This window comes from Tursiops truncatus, chromosome 14 (assembly GCF_011762595.2).
Source record: "Tursiops truncatus isolate mTurTru1 chromosome 14, mTurTru1.mat.Y, whole genome shotgun sequence".
Taxonomy (NCBI): Eukaryota; Metazoa; Chordata; class Mammalia; order Artiodactyla; family Delphinidae; genus Tursiops; species Tursiops truncatus.
The window spans coordinates 25,248,236-25,274,775 of NC_047047.1; the positions used below are offsets into that span (position 1 = coordinate 25,248,236).

The window sequence follows — 26,540 nt, forward strand, 5'->3', positions numbered from 1 at the left end:
CTACCACCTCTTATGATCAAGGCTTGGATAAACAAAACTCAAACCTGTCCCACCAAAATGGCCTCCTGGATGGGTGTCTCCTCTGCTAGGTCCTAGAGCAGAGCTTCCCAAACGTCAGGTGCCTCAGGATCACCGGGAGGGCTTATTGAAACACAAACTGTTGGGCCCATTCTTTCAGCTTCTGATTTAGAAGGTCTAGAGGGGGCCTGAGAATTTGTATTTGTAAAAAATTCCCAGGTGACACTGATGCTGGTGGCCCAGGGACCACACTTTGAGAACCACAGTCCCACAAACTCTGTATTTTGTGAAATAAGCAGCAATTCACTCATACTCCTCTTCCCAGTGTTGGAATCATGAATATGTAGGACAATTGCAGATAAAAATCAGTTTATTTAACACCCATTATGTACCAGGCTTTCGGTAGGTAGGTTCTCACACTTTCTCTTTCAGCCCTCACAACAGACCTGTGAGGTAGGGATTGCCCACATTTTACAGATGAGGAAACTGAAGCACAGGTGTTAAGAAATCTGCCGAAGGTGACCCAACTGGTAATGGCAGACTTCAATCTGTCATACAGTATTTAAGCGTCCTGAAACCATAAACAATAAAAGAATTTGGGACAGCCTTAAATAAAGAGGTGCTTCAGCATCTCCTATCTCTAGGTGCAAATGGTGTTGAATAAGACCCATAGGGCAGCAAGAGTCATTCATCCTGATAAATGGTTCCTCTAGGAAAGGCATTCTGGAGGCCTAAAAGTCCCCTGCAGATCCATATTTAAATGAGCTGAGAGTCCCAGGCAGAGCTAGGGAGGAACTAGCCAGGAGCAGCTGCCAGGATCTTAGAGGAGAAACCAGAAGGAGGTCATGATTCTTATACAGAAAGTAGAGGATTTTAGCCTTCTTTAGGGGCAGTGACCCTGGGTGGAAAAAAGTATGTAAATTCACATGGGGCAAAGGCTGGTTACAATGCCCAGTGCTGGAGTGGAGAAAGACCATGACCAAAGTAGCAGAAGCCTGGGTTCCTGCTAAGGCCCCACCAGTGGGGGAGCCAGCAGTGCAGGTACGTGGAGATGTATGGGCTCTGCCAGCTCCAGGCAGAAGCTGGTAAGCTGGTAAATACAAACCCTTGGTGAATCTTCTAGCAGTGGGAGGAGGTGAGCATCAGACCACTGGGCAAAGGAGAGGTCAGAATATGCATGGAAGTGTGGACAGGAAACAGGGCATGAGGAGCTCAGGCTTGAGAAAACCGGGCAAGAACTGGGATTAGGAAGAAGTGAGCATCTGTCAATCTGAAGGGCAAGACTTGGGCCTTATTCATTACTGTGACCCCATCCTGAGCAGAGATCTGGCCGGTGAGTGAGTCCCCCAGGGCCAAGAAGCAGGGCAAGCCTCAAATGCCCCCACTGCCAGGTCTGTTATAGTCTGAAAACCTGAACTTTTGTACAGATCCCTTCTTGAGCCTTGGGAGATTTTATTTTTCCTTACTGCTCCCAGAAGAAGCCATCTGCTTAAGAACCAAAGAAAGCCTATTTCAGTGGATGTAGGGCTCTTTTCTCTCACCAGAAGGTCTCTGTGGCAAGAGGCATGACTGCCAGGGATGTTCCCAACCGTGGTATTAGAGTACAGGTCTCAAAATGTGCAGTGAACTGCTACCACACAGTGTCCTTCATCCCTGTGGGATGCACACATGGCCTTGCCTTATTAGGGACAGGTCCTCCTTCATCTGGTGTGAGGTAGGTGCTGGGGCCCAAGTCCCAGGATGCCCCAGCCCTTTGAGGAGTCCTGGAAATGGAGAGGACAGGATCTTCTGCTCTGAGTATGGGGGAGGGACCAGCTGGAGGGGCTCAGGTGATGTGGGGGATAATGCAAGGGTGGAGACAGAAGGCCAGGGGCCCTCGGAGCAGTGCTTCCAGGGCAACTGAGGGAAAGGAGACCTGAAGGCCCCAGCTCAACATGGGGAAATGCATAGGGGAATCCAGTTGACAGAGGCGGCCCAGGGCTTCCTCCTCGCTGGTCCTGCTGAGAGAGAAGAGGGAGGGGCACCTGATACTCCTTCCAGCAGTGCTGCCTGTGCCCCCCTCATCCCATGCATTCCTGCCCATCCCCCTTATTTGCCTGAGGCAGAAAGCAGCAGCATTTGGTGTTGCAATCCCAGCCAGTTCTCTCTGTTTCCCCCTCAGCATGAGAGTGGGTCTGGTCCCTTTACCAGAGCGAGTTGTAGAAGGCAGGAGTGGAGCTCCCAGACTGCGTCAGGCTAGGATCCGCCTCTCAGAGTCTCCTGGAACACAGTAGCTGCCTCTTCGAAACGCTTCGGTCCCAGAGGAATGAGAAAGAGGAAAGTTTAGGCGTCAGTGGGGTAAGGGAACTTAAAACTGCCCCCTTTCCCAAACTGGCTCCAGTTCCGAGTACCACTAACATTGTGACATTGCGGTAGTAGCTTAACTAGAAAATGTCAATGTAGACCTGATCCCCACCCGATCCCACTCAAATTCCTCTTCAGCTTCCAACCTCAGACCCATTACCTGCAGTCCCATCAAGCCTTTGCCCAGGTGAAAGAGGCCCCAGGGCCAGCCAGGCTACAAAGTAAGGGCTACCTGGGCATCAGCCAGGGCCCACACCGGCTGACCCAGCCGTTCATGGCAGAATGAGTGATTTCCAAATAACCTGATAAAGACAAAGTGGCCAAAAGTCCAGGTCCTCCCTCGGCACCCGGCCTTGCCCTGACATCCCAGCATAGAGGCCAACCCCCCCACCTACCGGTGGTCCCAGGGGTTGAGCTTCGAGGCCTGGGTGAAGAGGACCACGGCCTTGTAGTGGAAACCATTTTGGGCAAAGCTGGTACCAAACTCTGGGGAGGAGAGAGGGTAGGAAGGTTCAGATGGGGCTATCGCAGGGAGGGATGGGTGAGGAAGGAGAGAGAAAGAATCTCACTCCTGGCTCTGTTGTAAGGCAGCTGCCAGCAGTTCTAGAGATGCCTAGGAATGGGAAGCAAAGTCAAGCAGGACTCAAGGCCTCAGCCTTCCCAAATCCTTCTCCTTTGTTTAAACAGTTTGTGTCAGGCAACTCATGTAATCCTCGTGACAGGTCTGCAAGATGGCATCAGCCCTACTTTCTTGCAGAGGAAACTACCCTGGGTCAGGGTGACAGTGATGGAGCTGGATCCCAGGTCTCTTAATCCTAGGGCCAGAGAACTCCTTCTACTGATCACTGCCCTCTACCCTTAGATTGCATAACTTCCCAGAGCCCTCTGGCACCCCTTCCACTGGTTCCAGCTGAGGTTCTTCTGCCCTCCTCATCTCTGCCTTATGACTCTGCCTGGAGCTCTCTTCTTTTGGAGTGCTTCCTTCCTCCTAACTCATCTTCTCTTGGGGACCCAAGCTCCTGCCTTGGGGCTCCTGACTCAGTCCCTTTTCTCTGCAGGCACTGGGGGGCCAATCCACAACCTTGCACAAAGCCAGAGACACAAAGGTACTAGATAGATCCAGTGAGTCCTGTGAGCAGAAAGGAAAGTTAAGGAAGGGCAGGGATGAGGTATGTCCTAGAGTAGTGGGAGGAGAGGGTGGGCAGAGACCGTAAAGGGAAGGAAGGGGGCTCTTACCTCTTCCTCGCAACACTGTCCCTGAGCTGGGTTCCCAGAGCTGGACGGGGGGCTCTCATCCCCATCTGCAATGCCTCAGCCTGGAAGGTGAGGCAGGAAGGTGAATAGGTGCAGTGTTGGGATTGCTTGCTTTTCCAGCCCCCCCTCCTGGTACCTGGTGCTCTTGGTACCTGCCTGTAGACATTCACGTTGGACTCCCCGCCATCCTGCTCCAAACGCTCCCTTCGCTTCCGATCCTTTTGTCATGACACTGTAATGACAATGACGAGGAAGAGGAAGATGTATTTTGAGCACTATACTTAAACACCCGCACACACACACACACACACACACACACACACACACACACAAGTTGTATCCTGAGACCAGTTCTTCATGTGGACAATATATATGGTACCGTACTAAGAGCTTTGCATACACTATCTCATTTAATCCTTGCAGCTCTGTGAGGTAGGTTTTGTTGTCATCCTCATTTTACAGGTGAAAAAGCAGGTAAGACGGTCATCAGGCAGAGGGCTCATAGTAAGGAGGCAGATTCCAGCCCAGACAGCATAGTGTGACTCTAGAACCACGGCACCAAATGGCCTCCAGGAGACCCTCCAGTCCCTGAGCCCCGTGGGGGCCCCTGGCCATCTAGAGTTCTCTCTTCTTCCCTCCCCCAAGTCCCTCTGGGCCCCTACTCCTTCTGCCCTCCAGCTCCCTTCTTTTTGAGTCGTTTCTTCTCTGCTTTCCGTTTCATGCGCTCCTGCTCGGACACCAGCTCCTCAGCCAGGCGGTTGGCTTCCTGGAAGAGGAAGGGCAGGTGGCAGGAAAAGAGAAAGTGAAAGGGAGGTAAGCAGTATGAACGAATCTTGAAAGCTCCAGATTAGGAGAGAATATAGACATGGGAATCTGGAGACTGGGAGAACTAGAGTCTCACCTCTTCAGTCAGCAGGAGCCTCTGCGGCATGGCCACCTCAAGCAGGTTGTCTGAGTCACTGAGGCAGGATGCTGAGGCAGAAGGGCTTTGAGGGCAGGGCTTAGACCCTCGTGGAGGGTATAGGAAGGACTTTTGGAGACCACAGGAGGTGCCCAGTCTCTCAGCCTCCTTGGCCTTGTCATTCTGTCCAGTAGTTTCCCCCTCATAACAGAAATGGTCCGGAGGGAGTCTGTCAGGAGGGAGAAAGAGAAGGGAAAGGAAGAACGTGAGAGAGAGGAGCATCTGAAAGCCAGCCCCCCCCACCCCCAACCAGGGTACCAGCCTTAATCCCTGGGCCCGGCCCCTGCACTCCCCACCACGGTGCCACAGCTGCAGCCGCCTGCCGCTCCCACCCACACGGATCCGACGCAGGCCCTGGGGATCATTCGCCACAAGCCGTCGAAAAAAATCCACTATGTCTTGGGAGGGGGTGGGGAGGGGACATTAGGTTGGTGTTGTGGGGAACTCTGGGAGACAGCAAGGAGCTTGGCTGGGTTGACCGCTCCACCGCGGCAACCAGTAACCAGCCACCCAGCCTGGAAAACCTTACTGGCCGACCTCTCCCTGCTCAGCACCTCAAAACATGCTGCTCCTGACTTTCACATGTATCACCTGCCTTCCCAAGAGCTGAGGGTGGCATTCAGTCCAGGCTTCTCTGACATCCTGCCATTAGGTCAGCCACACTGATGCCCCTGCAATGGAGCCCTCTTACCTGCTCTTCCAGCGGTGTCCCCTGCTATATCCTTGAATATGAACACCCCCATATAGTCCACCCTGGAGCTACCTCAACGCCTAAATGAGTGCCACAGTTCCTGGCTGGCCTCTCCCCGGCACTTTATCTGTTTCTCCCCCAAACCAAGCTCTCAGCAATTACGCCCCTACTCAGAATTTTCCAGTAATCTCCCACTGCCAGGGCCACAGGCAGGATTGAGTCTAGCCTGGGATTTGGAGCCTTCCAAAAAGCTCCCTGGCTGACCTTTCCAGTTTTCCCTTGCAATCCTCTCCTACTTAGCCGCTGTCCTCCCTCTGCCACCAGGCTTCTTCCAGCCTTGGGGTCTTCCCCCAGCTGTCCTCAAATCCCTCCTGGCTCTGAGCTTCTTTCTCACAACTTGCCTCACCTTCAAGAGTTCAAATTCCATCTCCCCGCAAAGCCTTCCCAGACCCTTTCGTTTCCAGTTATCTCTGCCCTCACTCAACCAAGCTGCATTAACATAGCCTATGTTATATAATTTAAAACCTTATTATTCATTGCTTTTTATTGCTCTCTTAATTAGCCAGGTAGCATAGAACCGGAGAGAACACTGTCCTGGAGCACAGCTGCTTGCATCTTAGTTCTGGCTCTGCCACTACTGGGCTGTTTGATTTTGGACAAGTCATTTAACCTCTCTGGACCTCAGCTTCCTCATTCACAAAATGAGGCAAGACTCTTCAAGGCTTGGCCTGTACATTCTGTGGTTCTAATGAGGATTGTTTCCTTAGTTAGTGTAAGCCATCTTTAAAAACAAACAAAAAGGACTTCCCTGGTGGCGCAGTGGTTGAGAGTCCACCTGCCGATGAAGGGCACATGGGTTTGTGCCCCGATCTGGGAAGATCCCACATGCCGCGGAGCGGCTGGGCCCGTGAGCCATGGCCGCTGAGCCTGCGCGTCTGGAGCCTGTGCTCCGCAACGGGAGAGGTCACAACACTGAGAGGACCGCGTACCGCAAAAAAACAAAACAAAACAAAACAAAAAAAGGACTGCCTTGACCTTCTATCTCTCCCCAAAACACGGTCTATACTACTCTCTTAATTCACTACCTGGCCACACATGATCTGACCACCAAATCTCTTCATGAAATCATCTCCTACCCTCTTGCCCTCCTCCAACTGCAGTGGTCTCCTTTGAAGTTCCTACAATACACCAAGTGTGCTCCCATTTCAGGGCTTTTGTGTTTGTTATTTCATCTGCTTGGAATGCTCTTTCCACAGTGAATGGCTCACTCCTTCATCCCCTTCAGATCCCTGCTTAAATCTTCTGAGGGAGGACTTCTCTGACCACTCCCTTTAAAAAGCAAAACCTCTCAGTTCCATTCAGTGTTCCCTATCCTCCTTCTTGCTTTACTTTTCTTTGCACTTCTCATATTTGACATACTATATCATTTATTTGTTGAGTGGCTGCCCCCACTAGACACTGCTAATTCACTGACCATAGGAATTTTTGTCTGTTTGGTTTACTGCTTTCTTCCCAGTGCCTAAAACAGTGTTCAGTACATAGTTGGTGCTCAGTAAGGTGTGTGCTGAATGAGCAAAGGCAGACAGATGGGTGAGGAGGCTATTGTAATAGAGATGCAGCCAGGAGCTGTGCCTGAAGAACACTGTGTGATCCAGTGAGTTTGCACTTTGTCCTGTTGGTGGTGGAAGTGGATCTAATCTGGGAAGCGAAATGCTCAAATGAAATTGTACTGGGGAAAGAGATGAGTCTAGGGGTGAAATGTTTAGTTAGCAGGTCATTAGAACTGTTCAGGCCAGAAAGATTGAGTTCTTGAACTAAGGTAGTGGCAGCAGAAGTAGGAATGAAAATAATGGATTTGATAGAAGAGACACTTCAGAAGTAGATTTTGTGACTGACTACACAGGTGAGGTAAAGAAAAGGGGAAGAATATGTAGAATGATTCTCAGATTTCTGAATTAAGCAACTGGATGGAAGTTTGTGTTATTAACCAAGATTAAGATGAGAGAAAACGCAACAATTTGCAAAGATGATGAATTAACTTCTGGACTTGTTGAGTTTGGTTTTAGAGATAACCAGGTAGCAGTTGGAAGTATAGCTTTCCAGTGCTCCCAAATCTGATCCTCTCCCTCCCTCTATAACCCTACCACCTCCTTCAGGACATCCAAATCCATGTGCCAGACCAGGACGTTCAAACCACTTGCTGCCCTCTTGCTCGCCTCTTCTCTCAAACCCATAACTAAGGTCTCACTTCAGTGACGTACTCTTAACGTTTCCTTGCTTTAGTGTCTTTGCTCACAGTGTTCCCTCTGTTCATAATATCTTTCCCCAAGCAACTCCTACCCACTCCCCAATCCTCAACTAAGAGACCCTCGTCTGCCCGATCCTGCCCACTTCAAGCATTTATCACCGTTGAGTCGTCCCCGCCCCCTCCACTTGCGTTGTGTTTCTTGGCAGTAGGGCCCACAGTTACGCCTCTTCCAAAGCCCTGGTGCAGCCCCGCGCGGCGCCGGGCCGGGACGGGCAGGGCTCAACACGGAAGGTTGAAAAGAGGCGTGACCGTAAAGGGAACGGGCCGAAGAGCGGCTAAGAGTTGTTTTTTGTTTTTTTGGCCGCGCCGCGAGGCTTGCGGAATCTTAGTTCCCAGACCAGGTACTGATCGCTACCCTCGGCAGTGAAAGCGCGGAGTCCTAACCCCTGGATCTCCAAGAGACCGAATTCCTTGCAGAGTTTGGGGACAGCAGCGACCCCCCAGCGGGCAGCCGGGCCGCAGAGGACAGACTATAGGAAAGGAAGGCGGCGGCGCGTCTGGGGGCCTCGGGGTAGGTGAGCTGGAGCCCTCTGCCCATCACGTGAAGCACAAAATCCTACTGAAAACAGATCTAATTGGGGCTGCCCCAGTCTTCCTGGACCCCCTCCGGTCTTGTCTCGCCTGCTTACCTAGCTTGACCAGCCCCACAGTCTTCGGAATCGGTGCCATCCCCGTCAACAGTGACCCGAAAGTGAAAGTGGCATTCGACACCGGCCGAAGGGCAGAGTAGGACAGAGTAGGCAGCCATCTTTGTTGGGGGCAGAAGCCTCCGCTTACGGAGCGCGAGAGAGTGCATGACGGTCCCGGCGGCTCCCGGGCCGGAGACGACGGCTCCGGGGATGGGGCGGAGCCCCGGCTACGGCAGGCGTTGGGCAGTACGGGGAGGTGGGAATCGTTAGCTTCGTTCCGGACAAGCTGTCCCATGGCCCAAGCGTCTCGCTCTGGTGGCCTTCTGCCTCCGCTGGCTACCGTGCCGCCGTTACGGGCGCAGGCCGGGGGCGCTGAGGAGGAGCAGTGGCAGAGAAAGCGGGCAGGCGCTCTCCGCCGGGACGTTCGTGGCTGGCTGCGGCTGCCGGTTGCCCGAAGCATCCCCTGCCTGGACCCACGGCCCGGCGGAGCTCCGAGAGGGCAGCCGTGGTGTGCGGTGCCGGCGGACGCAGGAGAGCACCGTGAGGCTGGCGCTGTGGACTGGGGGCGGGAGCCGGCAGCTGGCGGCCCGACCCCTCCAGCGCTGCAGCGTCTCCGGGCGGTGTTGCTTCGGCTGCACCACGAGCGGCAGGAGCTCCTCCACGCACAGGACTGCGCCCGCCACCTACAGGCGACCGTGCGCCTCCTGAGGATCCTGAGTCCCGGCGCTCCATCCCCCAGCCACTTGCCTCAGCTGTGCAGCGACCTGTTGGGGCACTCTTCCGGAGGCGCGGTCCTGCGAAACGGCCTTCAGGAGACACCCGAGCCGCTACTCCTGGCACGATCCGTCGGACTAGCCGCCCAGCGCCTGGATGCTACTATCGAGATGCAGCTTCGGGCTCTGGGCCAGGCGCCCGCCAGCCCGGGCCTATCGTCCCAAATCGCCGACCTGCTGCTGGCACTTCCCGCCTACCACCAGCTGCAGGGAAAAGCCTTGAGCTACGTTCCAGGGGCAGCGCGCCCTTATCCCCCGGCCCGTGTGCTCCGCCTCCTGACGGGGGAGCGGGGTTGCCAGGTGGCAGGTTGGCTGGATGAGGCGCTCAGGGGATCTGACTTGAGGGACCAGCTCCGCAGGCGGTGCCAAGAGGAGCGGGAGCTGCTGCCAGGGCTACTGGGCCTGATGGGGGGCGTGACGGGTTCAGCCAGCAGTGGACTGGGGCTTGGAGGGGCTGGGGCCCTGTGGAGCCAGTACTGGACCATGCTGTGGGCAGCCTGTGCTCAGAGTCTGGACCTAAGTCTAGGACCCTGGAGGGACCCCAGGGCAGCGGCACAACAGCTGAGTCAGGCACTGGGTCAGGGTGAGTGATGGGCCTGGGTGGGTGTTTGGGAAGGCTGGGATCTCTTCTGTATTCACCTCACTCACTTGCCACCTGACTACAAAAACAGGCTCTTTAGAATGAACATACCCCACCCCACCCCACCCCACCCCCGGGGATTCAGGCTATAGCTTCTGGGCTTTCAAGGCAAAGTCTTGCTTTCCATGCCAGCCTTGAGTCTTGGGGGAAGCCTCCCCTCTTCCCCCATCATTGAGTGGGGGCAGTGTTGGGCAAAGAGGGACCCTGTTTTCAGGCTCCAGTCATTTCTCCCACTAGCATCACTGCCTCAGGAGTGTGAGAAGGAGCTGGCTTCTTTGTGTCACAACCTAATTCATCAGTCTCTTATCTGGAGCTGGGATCAAGGTGAGAAGGAAGGGGCAATGGCAGTGACACAAGCCCCAGACTGCTCCTTCCTTATCAAACCATAGCCCCTCATCTTCAGGCTTCTGCCAGGCCTTGGCATCTGCTAGTGGAAATCAGAGCAGCCTTCCCTCATCCTCTCATACCACTGAACTTTTGCAACAGCTCTTCCCTCCTCTCTTGGATGCCCTTCGAGAACCCAGGTCAGGACTGCTCCTCTGCCGGCCTCCAGGTGAGACAAGGTATTGGGGATGGGGGGATAAGAGAACAGCTGGACATCTCCTTATTCCTTAATCTGTTCTGAAGCCTGCCTCCTCCCAAAGGTGTTCTGTGGCCCTTCAGATACTCTGTCCCTCCTCTCCCCAGGTCCTGCCCCCCTTGCCCTGGGGCTCTGTATCCTGCAGACCATCTTGCTCTGGTTTTGGGGCAGAACTCAGCAGCATCTGGCAGCGTGGGCCCCAGGTTCCTTCCTGCTCCTGATCCAGAAGGATTTACCTGTGAGTAGCTAGGGAATGGGGAGGGGAGCATCCCGGGCTGGGCTCGGATCTCACTCCCTGTTTCTGCCAAAGCCTTTATTATATGAGGCAGAAGCTTTGTCTAGCCTGGCCTCAGAGGAAAGCTTGGCCCTGGAGGTGGAGCAGCAGCTGGGCCTGGAGATCCAGAAGCTGACTGCACAGATCCAGGTAAGGAGAGCAGGAGACCTGACAGGGGCCAGCTTTGGGGTTGGTGGGGAGGTTGTGGTGGTGGTAGAACAACTCAGTGCTTGGAATCTCCACTAAATTTATCTTTTCTTGCTCTTCACTTCTTGTTCTCTCTTTATTATGGAAAATTTCAAAAAAATACAAAAGTAGAGAGAAGAGTATAATGGACCCCCATATTCCTACCACTGAGGCTTTAATACTCGTCAACTCATGGTCAATTTTACTTCACTTATATATCCCACCCCCAGCTCCCATGTCAGGCTCTCATTTTGTGATGTTAACAGCCACTGATGATTGATGATCATTGTCTATATCCGTTATTTCATTAGAGGGTGCAAGGTGGTGACATTCCAATTCTATCATTCCTTCTTCATTATTAGTTGGATTACTCTTATAAAGTGAAACTTGCCCTCATAAATTACTTGGTTACTTTGAGGTATAATTTGTAGAGAAACAGCAAGATAAATGATTGACTTTTCCTTTTATTTACTAGTTTTTGATATGTTTCTCCTGTTTTCTAAAAGCGTAATTTGTACTTTTATTAAAACTGAAATAAAGTATTATTTTAGAAGGCTTCTAATGAAAAAATAGCACTTTAATTGCCCCTCCCCAACTTCGATTTCTGATCCTTGTTCCACACTGGTAACTTCCATCCACTCTTGGCTGTTTCTTCTAATATTTTCTTATTTTCTTCTAAATTTATGAATTAAACTATTATACGTCTAGCTTTTCCCCATTTTACACAGTATCTGTTCCTACTATGGATGATGTCTCTCTGCTTTTTGTTCTCTTCCTGCCCAAATGTCTACTCGTTGCTCTGAATAGGGGCATGGCTGTAGAGTTCAGTCCCTGTCCCGCTCCTCCTTTTCTCTCTGCATTCCACAGTGCCTTGGTGCTGTAGACCACCCCACCCCCCCACCCCCAGTTTAGCCCTAATCCACCATCTGCATCTGCCCGTTGGGCATTTATACCTCAATTTACTGCTGCCTCTTTCAACTCAACATGTCCCAGAACAGGCTTTTCATGAGTAGGGTGGACAGTGAGCTCTGGGAAGGGAAGGCCTTGGTGGACACATGGTAACAGAAGTTCCTTACAGGGTCTATGGCTCAAGCTGGTGGCTGGGCAGCCTCAGAGGAGCAGCAGGGGTTACTGGATGTGGGTAGTTCATAGTTCCTTGGGGAAGTACTGGCGAGATGGTCTGACCAAAGCAGAAGCTCCGTGTGTGTGTGTGTGTGTGTGTGTGTGTGTGTGTGTGTGTGTGTGTATGTGTACATAAGCATACATTTGCCCTCGCATGTGCATAGGTTGTCATCAAGTTGTGGAGGGCACTGAACACCAGCTCACAGATTTTGAACTGTATCTCATAAGTGATAGGGAGCCATTGTAAGAGCAGGAGGGGAACAGTGAAGACAGTGATAGAGTTTGATCCAGCTATAGTGGTCAGGATAGAAGGGAGGTGGGGAGACATAATATGAGAAGGGTCCAGCTCTTGGTAGTTGCAGTGAGAACAGAGCAAAAGGGGCAGGGACAGTGTGCTCATCATGTGCACCAAACACTGTCCAAAGCAGTTTCATGCCTTGCTTCTCTGCCTGATGACTGCACTATTGGGCATCCGCTCTGGGCATTCTACCACATACAGCACTGGGACAAAAAAGAAGAATCAGATGTGAGTTTTCTCCTCAGGACTGTAATGTCCCACAGAAAAAACTGTCCCGTAGTGTGACCTTGTATTTTCCGAGTGTTGAGTGCAGAATTTCCTAACAAACGTCAGTTGACGAAAGGGTAATTTCTTTGTTATACATAAGGAAGAAGGGGGTTCTGGTGTTTGGGATAAGGGAAGAAGAGTTTAGATTTAGACTTCGTGGGAGAGAGCCCATGTATCAGGAGCCACATGGGCTCTCTCCCACCAAGTCTGGCCCCCGCCAGGTCCTTTCCTCTCTTCAGGTTCTCAGGCATACAGTCACCTTTTCCTTAGACCTGCCACTACACACCCCTCTTATTGAGTTCTTCTCTTAGATGGGCTGTAGAGACCCCTCCTTTTTGCTGTCTTCTCCCCCTCCAAAAACAAAACCTATCAAACCAAAGAAACCAAACCAGCACATGGGCCTTTTCTTGCTTTGTGGGTTACAATGCTCTGGAGAAATGGAAGTGGCTATAAAGAATATTCAGTGTGAGGACATTCCAAAGGTTCCTGAATCTTAGAAAGTTATATTCATTGCTCCTGGTCTACACACAGTTCTTGCCTTCCTTTTATAGATGACAGACAGAAGATCGTACAATTCCCTTTTCTTTCTTCAGCCTCTGCCTGTCAGCAGATCATGAAGACCTCTCTCTAGCATCTGCTTTTGAACACTGGCGGTGGTGAGGGTGTCTCCCTTTTTTTTTCCTATTAACGTTCCTATGGAACAAAATTAACATGGAGGATTTCCATCCTCTGAACCAAGCTGAGGAGAGCAGGGTAATCTTAGGGCAACTGTCCATAATCTTTTCTCGGTCCAGACCTCTTGGAAAATCCAATAAAAGCCATAGTATCTCTCCTCAGAAAATGCCCAAGCCCATACAATTCTGTTCTGGGGCTTTATGGATGCCAGGTTAAACACCTCAGATTTAGAAGAGCATATAACTTGACAAGTCCCTCAGAGATAAGCCCCTTTTACTTTCTCCTTATCCCCACAGCTCCTGCCTGAAGAGTCACTAAGTTTCTTTTTTCAAGAATGTCATAAACGAGCCACACAGGACTTCGAACTCCACATGCCACGGGGTCGGTACTGGCGGCATCGCCTCTGTCCTGGTAAGTCCTCATCCCAGCGTTCCCTTCCAGGCTTCTCAGGGGGTAACAGTGTCCTGGCCCCTCCAAATCCTGGCTCCACTCCTCTGTCTCCATCCTGTCCTCACCTTCTGTGTCCCCTCACCCTGAAATCCTACCCTCTTCCCCCAGATGCTCCATTAGGGGCTTGATGGATCTCCCTAGCCTCATATCCTGTCCTTTCTCTTCTCTCACTCCAGAACTTCCCAGCATTCCTAGTGAGTATGCTGGGTTGGTGGTCCGCAGGGTACTGGAGCCTGTGTTGCAAGGACTGCAAGGACTGCCACAGCAAGCCCAGGCCCCTGCCCTCAGCCTGGTGCTGACTGCCATCCTGGGTGCCTGGCTTGACCACATCCTCACCCACGGGATCCGGTTCAGGTGGGGAGAAAAGGAGGCCGTGGCAAGGGGATGAATGGAACTGAAAAAAAGAGAGGGGATGGGTGGGGCAGAGCCGTTCCGAGAGGCAGGAGGGTCAGGGGGCCACACTGTACCTTGGCCTTCAGCCTGCAGGGGGCGCTGCAGCTCAAACAAGACTTTGGAGTGGTCAGGGAGTTGCTGGAGGAGGAGCAGTGGGGCCTGTCCCCAGAACTTCGCCAGACTCTGTTCACGCTCAGCATCTTCCAGCGGCTGGATGGGGCCCTGCTGTGTCTGTTGCAGCAGCCCCTGCCCAAGACTCAAGTCCACAGGGGGCCTCCCTGTTGCTGTGAGTCACTCTCCCTCCCCAACTCCAGGCTCTCTTTGCCCCTAGCTCATAACTTTATGTGCCGCATCCCCCATCCTCATCATTGATCTGGCTTCTGTGTGTGCCCCCCTCCCACACACACACACCGCCAGCCACCTGCCTTCCACTCCTGCCTTACCAGGTGCATGTAATGAGGTCCAGACCATGGAATTGCCCAGCAGCAGCCTCAACAGCCTGGAGAGCTTGGAGCCCCCTCTTCGACCTGGAGCACTCCCAGCCCAGACAGCTCAGCTGCTAAGCACACTGTGGGGAGAAGGACCTAGTCCTGACGCTTACCTGGTAGGAAATCAGCAGGCCTGGCTTGCCCTGAGGCAGCACCAGCATCCCCGCAGGCACTTACCTTTTCTTTCCTGCCTGAGGACCAGTTCTGAATCCTAAGGACCCTAATCAGAGCCCGTTAGAACTCCCTGTCTCTGTCTGAAAAAGCCCAGACATTTAGAAATGCATATTAAAAAAGCCTAATTGGGAGCTTGGAAGAAAGCATACCTGAGAACCACAAGCTACACAGAGCTTGGACTTAGAAACCTGGAGGTCAGCATCCTTGGGAGGCTTGGGCTTAGCCCCCCATCAGTGAAGACATCTCAGAGCTAGACACTAGCAGTAAGGGGCTAGATGCTGGGAGTAAGGCTTTAGGGTTGGATCCCAGGGGAAAGGGAAAGAGGAAAAGCAATAGAAAGCAGGGAGCCTAGATGCCACTTCCTCTTAACTCCCAGGAGCCAGGCTAAACACTAAAAGTTCGGGACACTACTACAAAGTTAATTCATCAGGAACCACAGAGGTGGAATAGGAATTTATACACCTGAATCAGTCCCACAGTGTATACTATATAATAGTACCCTGCACTCCCCTCCCCATCACTATTTTTAGTCATTTAAGAATATTGGGCTGTAGGACCTTCACGTGTAAGCTTCGCTACTCCAGAGTTCCATGTGTTTAATCTTAAACTACCCGAGTGGAGTTTACCCTCTGGTAGGTTTATAATCCCTGCCGTGGTGGTGCCCTCTCCTTGGAAGGGACCAGCACTTAAGACGGTATTAACGTAGATCTGGCACAGCAGGGTACAGAGGAGTAAAGGCTGCAAAAGACGTGTTATCGGAGCCAGGTGCAAACGGCTTTTGCACTATTTATTGTCTTCACCGTGATAAAGGGGGCTATTAATGACAGGTTGTGTTTACTGACCGTGTACTTTGGGCGCCCCATACCCTGTGCCGAAATTATCTGTCTCCCTCGTGGCCTTCCTCCTCTTCTCGGCTGGGGAGCCCAGGGCGGCGGCCTGGGGACCAGCACCACCGACCGTGTCAGAGAAGCCGCACGAGGCGGAGGTCGGGGGACTGCGGAAGCGCGTAGCAGTCCACAGCGTCTCGTACTAGCGACACTTCCGCCCGCACGAGTCCTTCCGGGGTGAGGGTCACCATGGCAGCGGCCTTGGCCCGGCTCGGACTCCGCTCTGTCAAGCAGGTTCGGGTTCAATTCTGCCCTTTCGAGAAGAACGTGGAGTCGACAAGGTACGAGGGGGAAGGAGTGCGGACGCGAGGGGCGCGCCTTCCTCCCGCCGGGGGTCTAGCCCCCTCTGCCGGCCGCTCACGCCGTTTTCTCACCGCAGGACCTTCCTCCAGGCCGTGAGCAGCGAGAAAGTTCGCTGCACCAACCTCAACTGCTCGGTGATAGCGGACGTGAGACACGACGGCTCCGAGCCCTGCGTGGACGTGCTGTTCGGTGGGTCTGGTTGGGAGTCGGGAGGGAGTCGCTAGATCTCGGCGCTGGCCCCGCCGTCCTCCCGGTGCCTTACTCGTTTGTTTCTTCCCCAGGAGACGGGCATCGCCTGATTATGCGCGGCGCGCACCTCACCGCCCAGGAAATGCTCACTGCCTTCGCCTCCCACATCCAGGCCAGGGCTGCGGCGGGAAGCGGGGACAAGCCGGGCGCCAGTACCGGGCGCTGACAGCGCGGAAGAGACCAACAAGCAGGTTTTCACCTAAGACTGCTAAGGACACATCTAAGAAGAGCTTGACTTAGTTACTCAAATCACTATCTAGAAGACCACAGAGCGCAAAAGAGAAAAGAAAGAGCCCTGTGACTACAAATCCAACCAGTGTTTCTGGGACGAGACAAGATGGGGAGGGGTCTGGACAAATTTGAATTTTATTTCACTTTCTTACCATCACTCACTGCTTAACCCTTTTGAATTTGGCTTCTTCCAACACTACTCAAGGTACCTCTTACTCTTATTAGAAATGCTGTCATCTCAGTCCTCATTTTTCCATTTCAGTAGCACCCGCCACTCTTAATTCCCTCCCTTGTGTAACTTCTTTTCCACTCAGGTCCTTTTTCTTCTTTTAACCATAAAGGCATACTAATCTCCTTCTTTCTCTTCTCTCTTTTATTTTTGGGGCATCTCATATTCTGTCATGACTTGAACTACCCTCTTGGGTTAAACGCTACATTTCTGTTTGGCTCTAATCTCAGATTCTGTGCTATAGTCAGGGTACTTACTACCAATTTTCTCCAAATTCCACCAACACTCTTTGTCTAACCCTAACCCGATAATCTTACATACTCTCTAAAGTTGACCCTTGAACAATGCAGGTTTGAATTGCAGAGGTCCTTTTACATGCCTGTTTTTCAAATAAATACATAGTACAAGTACTACACGATCTGTGGTTGTTTGAATCTGCGGTTGTGGAACTGTGGGTGCTGACTGTAAAGTTATCCCCCCATTCTCAACTCTGTGGAGCGGTTGGGCCCCTAACGCCCATCCCCACCCCCATTGTTTAAGGGTCATCTGTACTTGCCTCCTCCCCTGACTTCCTCATTCCTTTAAAAGGCACTTCATCTGCTCAGCCACTTGAGCTGGAAACCACAGCATTATCTCTGGTTCTGCCCGCTCCCTGAATATCCAGTCAGTAAGTTCATAATATTCTGTCTTAAACAAAAGCTCCTGAAATGTTCTCTACATTTCCATTCACTCTCCTGTATTATTGTTGCATTCTCCCACCTGGTCTCCTTTTTGCTAACCGTTTTTGCTGCTGCTTACTTTTATCTTTCCAAAGCATATCCTTGGTTTTATTATTACAACTTGTTTCAGAGAACAGTGCCTAAAGTCCTTTTTAGGCACCCTGCCTAAAGTTTTTCATACTAGGTTACCACCCATTAATGTGGATCATGAAGTGAATTTAGGGGGTCAAATCAGCCTTTTAAAAACAAATAGAATAAAAAGTATCAGTAGATGGCACATGGACTGGGAAGTATTCTTTAAGAAACTTGTTTTAAGCGTATCATGAATATAGATATAGGTATTATATAAAGTATGTGTATGTGTGTCTATCTGCATGTACTTGGTTGCAGTATAGAATTATTTCTTACTGCAGGTTGTAGGAAAAAATAGCCACTGGTTTAGAGAAAAACTTCAGAATATTCAGCTAGGCAATCAAGAATCTCTGGACACTGGCTGCTGTGTACTTCACCAAATATATTTCCTCCTACCCCATTACTGCTTCTCTCTTAAGACGGTGATATCTTCAAAGGACTGGTTTTCCCCCCTCTCCCTTAAAGGAAAGAAAACTATCAGGAGACAGTATAGTGTAGTAAAAAGCCAGAATGCCTGGGATTGAAATCCTAGGTTTTCCCTTAAGTAGCTATGTAACTTTGGACACATTACTTAGTCTCTCAGTGCCTGTTTCTTCATTCGTAAAATGGGGATAATAGTACCTACCTCATAGAACTGTTGAGAGATTAAATGAATTGATATCTGGGACTTCCCTGGTGGTCCAGTGGTTAAGACTCTGCTCTTCCACTGCAGGGGGCACGGGTTCAATACCTGGTCAGAGAACTAAGATCCCTGCATGCAGCGTGGCCAAAGATCAATCAATCAATCAATAAACTGATATCTGTAAACTGCCTAGAATGTTGAGTGAGCACAGCATAGCATCTAAGAGGCTGTGTGTTATAGGCCTCTTCATTGACGAAAGGATACAACCTAGATTGAGTTCTTCAGGTCCATGGTTAACTGGCTATTATCCTTGGCCAGATTAACTACTCATCTGTAAAAACAGGGATGGTTCAAACACTGCTGTAAACACGGATTGAGTGCTGGCACTGTGCTTATAGATTTTGAACTTGAGGTTGGGGCTGTTTTCTCTGTGTCCCCTGCACCTTGCATAATGCCTGATACAGAGTGTGCAATAAACTTTTGTTGAATTTACCAGTATTTAGCATCAACCTTGTGACTTCAACTGATTAGTACTGAGATACAAAAATGAATGGTGAAACTCAGGTGTGTATACTAAGTGCTACAATATATTGAATAGGTGTGGACCAGGTGCAGTGGTAGCAAGAAAGGACTGACCATTGGGTTTGGTCAGAAGGTGATTGTTAAATGAGTAAAAAGTCTACCAGTGGAGGGTGGGGCCAGAAGTCAGATTATAGTGAAAGAAGAAGTGGGTGTGCAGCATAAAGTAGTAGTTTTGTATAATTAGAGTTTGGATGGGAGGTGTGATTATAGCTAGACTAGCATAAGGGTGTGGAGTAGGGTTTTTTTAGAGGATGATAGAGATTTGTACTTTATGAAAACACCTTTTATGCTGAGCTGTTGGAGAGAAGTAACTATGAATCTAAGTTGCATTTCTTTTTTCTTTTTTTTTTTTTTTTTGCGGTACGCGGGCCTCTCACTGTTGTGGCCTCTCCCGTTGCGGAGCACAGGCTCCGGACGTGCAAGCTCAGCAGCCATGGCTCACGGGCCTAGCCGCTCCGCGGCATGTGGGATCTTCCCGGACCGGGGCACGAACCCGTATCCCCTGCATCGGCAGGCGGACTCTCAACCACTGCGCCACCAGGGAAGCCGTAAGTTGTATTTCTGAACCATCATCAAATGTAATCTTGGCTCTTCTAGGACAACATCAGGTGCAGATGCTACCTCTTTCCTACAGCCTTCCCTGACCTGGACATAAGCAATCTTTCCTCTAAGCGCCTTTGCTTCCTGGGTTGTAGAAAAGGAAAAAGAAAAAAAAGTACAGCTACCACCATTATGGTCCTTTTAGGGTTTATCTAGATAAGGAATCCTAGACTGAGTGGAGGTATGACATCTAAAATCACAGGTCCTCTTGGATCCACTCCATTTCACTAGGAAAAAAGGCATAGGTGTGGACAATATGATTCAGATACACCTGGGTTCCAGGGTAGCCGCTTCCTGGCTCTGTAGCCAGGGCCAAGTTACTTTAACTTTCTAGGCCACGGTTTTCAGGCACCTGATTGGGGCGATATGGGGAGCGGTTAAATGTAAAACACTTAGGACAGCGTCTCATGCTCTTAATATACAGTAGTTATTAAAAGGAAAAAAAAAGACAAATGTGATTGGTTTTTCCTACTAGCCTGTCAACTGCGTGAGAACGCCGAATAAACGCCGATCCAGTGGACGCGGCCCAGAGGGCCGACCCCAGGGACCAGCCCTACGCCACGCCGCGCTGTTTTGCTGTGGGGCTTAACCTGACGTGGAGGGGCGGGACTTCCTGCGGAAGCGGAGGGGGAGGCACGGGCCGGTGGGTGCGGCTGACACATCAGTGGTGTTCCAGGCGCTGCGCGCGAGCCCAGGAGGCGAGCAGGGACCCGGGCTTTGTGGCCATCTCTCCGGGTCCCCACGACGCCGATTTCCGTGCAAGGATGGCTCGGGGCGAGCGGCGGCGCCGCGGAGCGCCGGCAGACGGAGCGCGGACCGCTGAGAGGGCGGCTCGGGGCGGCCCCGCGCGACGGGAAGGCCGGGGCGGCAGGCCCCGGGGCGCGGCTGCGGGAGCCGCTCTGGCCGTCGTGGTCCTGTCTCTGGCCCTGGGCCTGTCGGGATGCTGGCTGCTGGCATGGCACCGTGCGCGGCGGGCTGTCACGCTGCACTCCGCGCCCCCGGCGTTGCCTCCCGACTCTTCCAGCCCCGCCGTGGCCCCGGACCTCTTCTGGGGCACCTACCGTCCTCACGTTTACTTCGGCATGAAGACCCGCAGTCCGCAGCCCCTCCTCACCGGTAACCTGGACGCGGGGCGGGCAGGCAGGCGGGCACTTAATCTGGGCGCCCCAGCTTCGCGCCAGATCAAGGGTGGTGAGGAGTGGATCAGGAGAGTTATTAAGAGGGATGACCCTGAAGTTCTCGGCGACCCAGAGGGACAGGTCCCCTGCTCTCTCTTTGACTTACCTGGCCATTCTACCCCCAGGACTGATGTGGGCGCAGCAAGGCACCACCCCGGGGACCCCTAAGCTCAGGCACACGTGTGAGCAGGGGGACGGCGTGGGTCCCTATGGCTGGGAGTTCCACGACGGTCTCTCCTTCGGGCGGCAACACATCCAGGATGGGGCCTTAAGGCTCACCACTGAGTTCGTCAAGAGGCCTGGGGGTCAACACGGAGGGAACTGGAGCTGGAGAGTGACTGTAGAGCCTCAGGTCAGGGCCCTCAGGACACCCTTCCCCTAGCCCAGACTTCCTCCACCCTTCCTTTGCTGCGTGCAAATGCAGGATAAAGTGGGGGTTAATAGCAGGGGCTCTGAGCCTGGCTGCCTGGTTTGAATCTGCTGCCTGCCTTAAACACTTGCCTGTATGACCATCTCTTTTTACTATCTCTAAGCCTTGGTTTTCTTCTCTGTAAAATGGAAATAAAAAAGTACCTAACTCACAGAATTGTAAGAATTAAAGGAAATAATACGTAGAGTTCTTAACATAGTACATGGGACAAAAGTACTATTATTTCCCAGAGAACCCTGTGCAGAGCTCTTTATCTCATCCCACTGGTGCTTACTTTCAGTGACCCTCAACACTGCTAGATGTATGTTGTTTACTATGTTGCTATCACCTGGTGTCCCTTTCCCTAAGGCTGATTCTCAGGGGAGAGACTGCTAACCTAATGCTGTGTTTTTATGTCCTCATTGGTCTCCCAGGCCTCAGGTACCTCTGCTCTCCCTTTGGTGTCCTTGTTCTTCTATGTGGTAACAGATGGCAAAGAAGTCCTAGTGCCAGAGGTTGGAGCTAAGGGGCAGTTGAAGTTCATCAGTGGACACACCAGTGAACTTGGTGACTTCCGCTTTACACTTATGCCACCAACCAGTCCAGGAGATACAGCCCCCAAGTATGGCAGGTAACTGGGGGAAGGGAGTGTGGGGTGGTGGTATGGATGCTGACTTAGCCTGATTTCCATCTCCCCCATTCTACCCTCTTTTCACCATGTTCCCTGCATTGCCAAGACTCTCCCATCCTGACTCCTGATCACCTCATGTTTTCGCTTTATAATCCCCACCACTTCCTCCTGAGTAATATTTCCTGTTTATCTTTTTCCTTTCAAGCTACAATGTCTTCTGGTCGTCCAACCCAGGACTTCCCTTGCTGACAGAGATGGTGAAGAGCCGCCTAAATAACTGGTTTCAGCATCGGCCCCCAGGGGCTTCCCCTGAACGCTACCTCGGCTTGCCAGGATCTCTGAAGTGGGAGGACAGAGGCCCAAGTGGGCAAGGACAGGGACAAGGGCAATTTTTGATACAACAGGTGACACTGAAAGTCCCCTTTTCTGTGGAGTTGGTGTTTGAATCAGGCAGTGCCCAGGCAGGAGGAAGCCAAGCCCTAGAGCAGCTGGCAGGCAGCCTGCTGACCCAGGCCCTGGAAAGCCATGCTGAAGCCTTTAGAGAGCGCTTTGAGAAGACCTTCCGGCTGAAGGAGAAGGGCCTGAGCCCTGAGGAGCAGGCTTTGGGTCAGGTTGCCCTCAGTGGTCTTCTTGGTGGTATTGGCTACTTCTATGGACAGGGTCTGGTGTTGCCAGACATGGAGGTTGAGGGGTCTAAGCAGAAGGTGGACCCAGTCCTCTTTCCACCTGTCCCTCTTTTCACAGCAGTGCCCTCCCGGTCATTCTTCCCGCGAGGTTTCCTGTGGGACGAGGGCTTTCACCAGCTGGTGATCCAACGGTGGGATCCCCAGCTCACCCGGGAGGCCATAGGCCACTGGCTGGGGCTGCTAAATGCTGACGGCTGGATTGGGCGGGAGCAGGTGCTGGGGGATGAGGCCAGAGCCCGGGTGCCCTCAGAGTTCCTGGTGCAACGGACAGCCCACGCCAACCCCCCAACTCTGCTTTTGCCTATAGCCCACATGCTAGAGGGTGGTGACCCTGCCGACTACGCCTTCCTCCACAGGGCCTTCCCCCGCCTGCGTGCCTGGTTCTCCTGGCTTCATCAGAGCCAGGCAGGGCCAGTGCCACTGTCTTACCGCTGGCGGGGCCGGGACCCAGCCTTGCCAACCCTACTGAACCCCAAGACGCTGCCTTCAGGGTTGGATGACTATCCCCGGGCTTCACACCCTTCATCCACTGAGCGGCACCTGGACCTGCGGTGCTGGGTGGCACTGGGTGCCCGTGTGCTGATGCGGCTAGCGGAGCGGCTGGGAGAGGCTGAGGCAGCTGCAGAGCTGGGCCCACTGGCTGCCTCCCTGGAAGCAGAGGAGAGCCTGGATGAGCTGCATTGGGCCCCAGAGCTAGGAGTTTTTGCAGACTTTGGGAATCACACAAAAGCAGTGCAGCTGAAGCCTAGACCCCCTCAGGGCCTGGTGCGAGTGGTGGGCCGGCCCAACCCTCGCTTACAGTATGTGGATGCCTTGGGCTATGTCAGTCTTTTCCCCTTCCTGCTGAGGCTACTGGACCCCAACTCATCCCGCCTTGGACCCCTGCTGGATGTTGTAGCTGATAGCCGCCAGCTCTGGAGCCCCTTTGGTTTGCGCTCCCTTGCAGCAACCAGTCCCTTTTACAGCCAGCGCAATTCAGAGCATGATCCTCCCTACTGGCGAGGTGCTGTGTGGCTCAATGTCAACTACCTGGCATTGGGGGCTCTTCACTACTATGGGCATCTGAAGGGTCCCTACCAGGCCCGTGCTGCCAAGCTCCACAGAGAGCTCCGTACCAATCTGGTGAGCAATGTGAGGCGGCAGTACCAGGCCACGGGCTTCCTGTGGGAGCAATACAGTGACCAGGATGGGCGAGGCATGGGCTGCCGCCCTTTCCAGGGCTGGACCAGCCTTGTCCTACTGGCCATGGCTGAAGACTATTGAAGGGGGAACATGGGAGGGGAGCCAGGCCCCTTATGCCACTCTGGAGTCGAGGGACAAGGTCTCTCACTTCTGCCCCTAGCCCTCAAGTACCAGTGCTTCAAACCCTCCTCAGCTCATCTCAGGTGTCTCCTTACTGACATCCCACATAGCCCTGGAGTGAATGTGAATTCAGAGTCTATTTTTATAAATAAATGGGAAAGCCATGTCAAACTCTGTTGCTTTTGCCAACTTTGCCTCACCAAGAGGTCTTAGCTCAGTCCAGGCCTTAGGGCTGCCTGCTGTCCTTCAGAGTAGGTGGATTGGAGGTCCCTTCCAATCAAGTGCAATGCAGTAAGTTGAGCACTAGTCCACCCAAATCCACAAGCAGCTGGTTCACATCTCTTTAATGAGATCAAAGGCTCCTGTGTATGTCTTAGGAGATAGAGCTAGCACAGTCCTCCAAACACTGCCCTTCTCCTCAGGACTCCAGCCCTTTCAGACCGATTCTAGGAGGGCAGGGAGAGGCCGAGGAGAACTCAGGGAGTTGGGAGCAGGGCTGTTTCTGGTGGGCAAGTAAACCACCCACCCTCCCCAAATTGCTTATGGGATGTCCCCTTCATTGGAAGCCAGCCCCAAAGGAGACCTGGGGTACAGGATCTAGGGGCCGTGCACAGGGGACTGGTCCTCCACATCTGGTGGGGTGGCACTAGCCCTAGCCTCCTTGACTGGCTCCCCCTCACTGGAGTCAGGACAAGGGCAGAGCTCAATACCTGAGTCCCCAGTCAAGCGGCGATAGCGGCAGAAGGGTGGTGTGGGGGCAGGGCTCACCCCTGCCCCAGGCTCACCCTCCTGATGAGGAGGGTCACTCTGGTGGGAGGAAACATCTTCCACATTTGTTCCCTCTTGGTGGGCAGGGCAGCTAGAAGCAGAGGAGCAGCAGGTGCATTCACTGGAAGCAGTCGAGGGGCAGCCTGAGGCTGCAGTGTAAGGAGGCGGCGGTGTGCCTGGGCGGTGAACCACATCCTCATAGGCTGGGGGTTTGAAGGTGCTGAGGAGGCCTGCAGGAGAGAATGGCATGGTTGGTGGAAGGCAACAAGGCGGGGGGGGGGGGGGTGGTCTCTTTCCTGTTAGCAAAAAGTGTGCTTTGAAATGTTTGAAAAGGGAGTGTGGGATGAATCAGGGTCCTGTTTTGGGAGGGACCACTGTTAGTGAGCCCAGAGCCTCAAGTCACTCACGAAGATCAAGCAGTGAACCGGGAGGGACAGGGCCAGCCCCATGGCATGCCCCGTGGTAGGCCAACAAGTTGATCTCACGCTGCCGCTGCTGTTGCTGCAGCCGGAGTTTAGCTCGTCGATGGCGGAAGGCACAACAGCAGCTAAAGAGAATGAGGACAGTCCAGAGCAGCCAGAACCCTGCAGGAAGTGAGGAGGGAGAGTCTTAGATACCTCCCAGGCAGAGAAGGGTCCTTGAAGGCTGAGGTCCAAAGGCGGGTGGGCAGAAGGACCCAAGAAGAGCCCTCTTGAAGACTCACACCAGAGCTCATAGTAGTAGGTGCAGCAGCCAGTCTCCCCGCAGCAGTGACCACTCTCACAGAGGTAAGGCTGGTTGTTCACTCCTGGGCACAGCTCTCGAAGCTGGGAGCAAGGAGGCACTTAGAACCAAGGGAGGTTCCAGCCCAAGGCACTGTCCATCCCCAGCCCCTGCATACACATACACAATCCCACCCTGTGAACCAAGTTTAGCTCATAGAAATCTATGGGGAGAGGGAAGAGTGATGCTGAGAGGAGTGTTCAAATATCTGAAGGGCTGCCAGCATGGAAGAGGATTTGGAATAGCAAGAATCAGTCTAGAGACCAAGATTAAGATGCAAGGTGTGGACATACAAAGAGGCAGATTTCAGCTCTGCATATAAGAGACTTCTCTCATACTCAGGTCTGGCTCCCCAGGGTGTTTTCTGTTAAGGGAGTATTTTGGCAGAAGCCAGAAGACAGTCTGAGCTATCTCAAAGTCTCAGACAATGGGTAAGGAGTTTAAAGTAATTCCTAAAGCTGTTTTCATCATTCCCCATGGTCTGCCAATCCCCACTCCCAAGCTGGATCTTTCCACCCCTGGGTCTCAGGCTTCCTAGGGTAGAGGAGGGTCAGTGTGAGACCCAGAGCAGGGCTCCCAACCAGATGGGATTGCTGCGGATGCTAACGGATGGCATCCAAGGCGCGAGTCTGGGTTCCAGCTCTTCTCCAAATTGCTCCCTCAAGAGTAGACGCTGCCAGACTCGGTTGTGACAATAGGCACACAGAAAAACATCACAAATAACAGTTGCAAAACAGAGGGAGCCTCCCTGGGGCCTCGCTATGCCTCTGGTCACTGGAGAGCCACTGCAAGCTTCCACTGCAGCCACGGGATGGGGGTCTATGAAGCTGCAGGCACAAGTCAACTGCATCTACAGTACATTACAAAGTTTAGACAAAGGGTGCAAGGAACATATCTAGGAACTTCGCAGTACCTTTGTCTCCGTGAGTTCCTCCCCCACCCCCCAAAAGGCAGGGACAAGGAAAGGGGAACGAGAAATAAATGGCTGTCGTGATAGGCTTTTGGAGCTGTTGGGATACCTGCTGTTGCGGCACCCGAAGTGCCCCCCAGTCCTCCTCGCTGCCGTTCCCGCCGCTGGCCCGAGCCATGCCTCTGCCTACAGCCCCCTGAAGACCACAGTCTCCTCTACCGCCAGCCACCCCGCCCCTGCCACTTCTGCCGCCACCGCCATGGTCCCTGCCCGGCCCATCTTCGCTGCCTCCACCATCACTTCGCAACCGGACCTTCCATCCAGCCAGAGCTCTGCCAACTAGCACCCAGGTTGTTCCGTCCTACCAATCCACATCACCCTCCGACACATGGGCCAATAGGAAAGATCACAGGCTTCTCCCTGTGACCAATCTACAGCAGCGCCTCCGCCACTCTCCCAGACAACAAGAGCTTGCACAGACAAAGAGTGGGGTAAGGTTCGACCCATGGCCCTGACTGACAGTGACAACAGCCAATATGGACAACAGAACGGGTTTGCGTTATCAACCAATGAACGGCCGTCCAGAACAGCAAAGTTCCCGCTGATTGGCTTGAGTCCTATTTTCCAGATGACGCCAAACGCTTAACCACGCCAGGAAGAGGCAGGGTCACAAATGTCGGCTGGAGTCTGGGCGGGGGCTGGCTACTGTTCTTGGGCCTGGTGGACGTTTCCCAGGCCTCGACGCAAGCTCCGGTGGGGGCAAGATGTGTGTACGCGGAATTGGCCTACCCATACCCCATTACCCCAGTTCTGTAC

The 26,540-nt window shown here is 52.8% G+C and overlaps 5 protein-coding genes across 9 annotated transcripts; 3 read left to right on the top strand and 2 right to left on the bottom strand.

Annotated features, from left to right (window-relative positions):
• Positions 1 to 370: 370 nt before the first annotated feature.
• Positions 371 to 8,371, bottom strand: TTC31 (tetratricopeptide repeat domain 31). Its single transcript, XM_033838148.2, is given in 11 exon segments — positions 371 to 2,015; positions 2,206 to 2,307; positions 2,522 to 2,663; positions 2,757 to 2,850; positions 2,926 to 2,974; positions 3,287 to 3,490; positions 3,598 to 3,671; positions 3,752 to 3,841; positions 4,297 to 4,381; positions 4,517 to 4,745; positions 8,205 to 8,371. Coding segments are annotated over 11 exon segments (1,533 nt in total). The 3' UTR covers positions 371 to 1,718.
• A 126-nt stretch (positions 8,372 to 8,497) lies between these two features.
• On the top strand, positions 8,498 to 14,565 carry CCDC142 (coiled-coil domain containing 142). Of its 5 annotated transcripts, XM_004326311.4 has the most exons (9): positions 8,498 to 9,560; positions 9,855 to 9,941; positions 10,021 to 10,170; positions 10,305 to 10,435; positions 10,508 to 10,621; positions 13,316 to 13,430; positions 13,646 to 13,823; positions 13,949 to 14,148; positions 14,309 to 14,565. In XM_004326311.4, exons 1-9 carry the CDS (start codon positions 8,498 to 8,500, stop codon positions 14,563 to 14,565), a joined length of 2,295 nt encoding a protein of 764 aa, XP_004326359.1. The 5 variants fall into 5 exon arrangements, with proteins under 5 accessions (XP_004326359.1, XP_019797690.1, XP_019797693.1 ...); XM_019942131.3 differs by lacking the exon at positions 9,855 to 9,941; XM_019942134.3 differs by lacking the exon at positions 13,949 to 14,148 and having other exon boundaries at positions 14,309 to 14,445.
• A 68-nt stretch (positions 14,566 to 14,633) lies between these two features.
• MRPL53 (mitochondrial ribosomal protein L53) lies at positions 14,634 to 17,419 on the top strand. The gene is made up of 3 exons (XM_004326308.4): positions 14,634 to 15,692; positions 15,791 to 15,903; positions 15,996 to 17,419. The coding sequence occupies exons 1-3, from the start codon at positions 15,601 to 15,603 to the stop codon at positions 16,127 to 16,129; spliced, it is 339 nt and encodes a 112-aa protein (XP_004326356.1). The 5' UTR covers positions 14,634 to 15,600; the 3' UTR covers positions 16,130 to 17,419.
• A 1,499-nt stretch (positions 17,420 to 18,918) lies between these two features.
• Positions 18,919 to 23,455, top strand: MOGS (mannosyl-oligosaccharide glucosidase). The gene is made up of 5 exons (XM_019942128.3): positions 18,919 to 19,026; positions 19,554 to 20,194; positions 20,382 to 20,608; positions 21,100 to 21,296; positions 21,502 to 23,455. The coding sequence occupies exons 2-5, from the start codon at positions 19,843 to 19,845 to the stop codon at positions 23,243 to 23,245; spliced, it is 2,520 nt and encodes an 839-aa protein (XP_019797687.1). The 5' UTR covers positions 18,919 to 19,026; positions 19,554 to 19,842; the 3' UTR covers positions 23,246 to 23,455.
• A 158-nt stretch (positions 23,456 to 23,613) lies between these two features.
• Positions 23,614 to 26,406, bottom strand: WBP1 (WW domain binding protein 1). Its single transcript, XM_019942130.3, has 4 exons — positions 25,834 to 26,406; positions 24,756 to 24,858; positions 24,460 to 24,636; positions 23,614 to 24,282 (listed from the first exon to the last, which is right to left on the bottom strand). Exons 1-4 carry the CDS (start codon positions 25,900 to 25,902, stop codon positions 23,882 to 23,884), a joined length of 750 nt encoding a protein of 249 aa, XP_019797689.1. The 5' UTR covers positions 25,903 to 26,406; the 3' UTR covers positions 23,614 to 23,881.
• Between the last annotated feature and the right edge of the window lie 134 nt (positions 26,407 to 26,540).

Excerpts from the sequence above, each read along its gene's own strand:
- CCDC142 (XM_004326311.4), top strand. The coding sequence starts at position 8,498 with ATGGCCCAAGCGTCTCGCTCTGGTGGCCTTCTGCCTCCGCTGGCTACC. Across the intron at positions 9,942-10,020 it reads TATCTGGAGCTGGGATCAAG|GCTTCTGCCAGGCCTTGGCA; the intron begins GTGAGAAGGAAG and ends CCTCATCTTCAG. Across the intron at positions 13,431-13,645 it reads GCGGCATCGCCTCTGTCCTG|AACTTCCCAGCATTCCTAGT; the intron begins GTAAGTCCTCAT and ends CTCTCACTCCAG.
- MRPL53 (XM_004326308.4), top strand. The coding sequence starts at position 15,601 with ATGGCAGCGGCCTTGGCCCGGCTCGGACTCCGCTCTGTCAAGCAGGTT. Across the intron at positions 15,693-15,790 it reads AAGAACGTGGAGTCGACAAG|GACCTTCCTCCAGGCCGTGA; the intron begins GTACGAGGGGGA and ends TTCTCACCGCAG. Across the intron at positions 15,904-15,995 it reads CTGCGTGGACGTGCTGTTCG|GAGACGGGCATCGCCTGATT; the intron begins GTGGGTCTGGTT and ends TTTCTTCCCCAG.
- MOGS (XM_019942128.3), top strand. The coding sequence starts at position 19,843 with ATGGCTCGGGGCGAGCGGCGGCGCCGCGGAGCGCCGGCAGACGGAGCG. Across the intron at positions 20,609-21,099 it reads GAGTGACTGTAGAGCCTCAG|GCCTCAGGTACCTCTGCTCT; the intron begins GTCAGGGCCCTC and ends TTGGTCTCCCAG. Across the intron at positions 21,297-21,501 it reads ACAGCCCCCAAGTATGGCAG|CTACAATGTCTTCTGGTCGT; the intron begins GTAACTGGGGGA and ends TTTCCTTTCAAG.
- WBP1 (XM_019942130.3), bottom strand. The coding sequence starts at position 25,902 with ATGGCTCGGGCCAGCGGCGGGAACGGCAGCGAGGAGGACTGGGGGGCA. Across the intron at positions 24,859-25,833 it reads TTCGGGTGCCGCAACAGCAG|CTTCGAGAGCTGTGCCCAGG; the intron begins GTATCCCAACAG and ends CCTTGCTCCCAG. Across the intron at positions 24,283-24,459 it reads CGGTTCACTGCTTGATCTTC|GCCTCCTCAGCACCTTCAAA; the intron begins GTGAGTGACTTG and ends TCTCTCCTGCAG.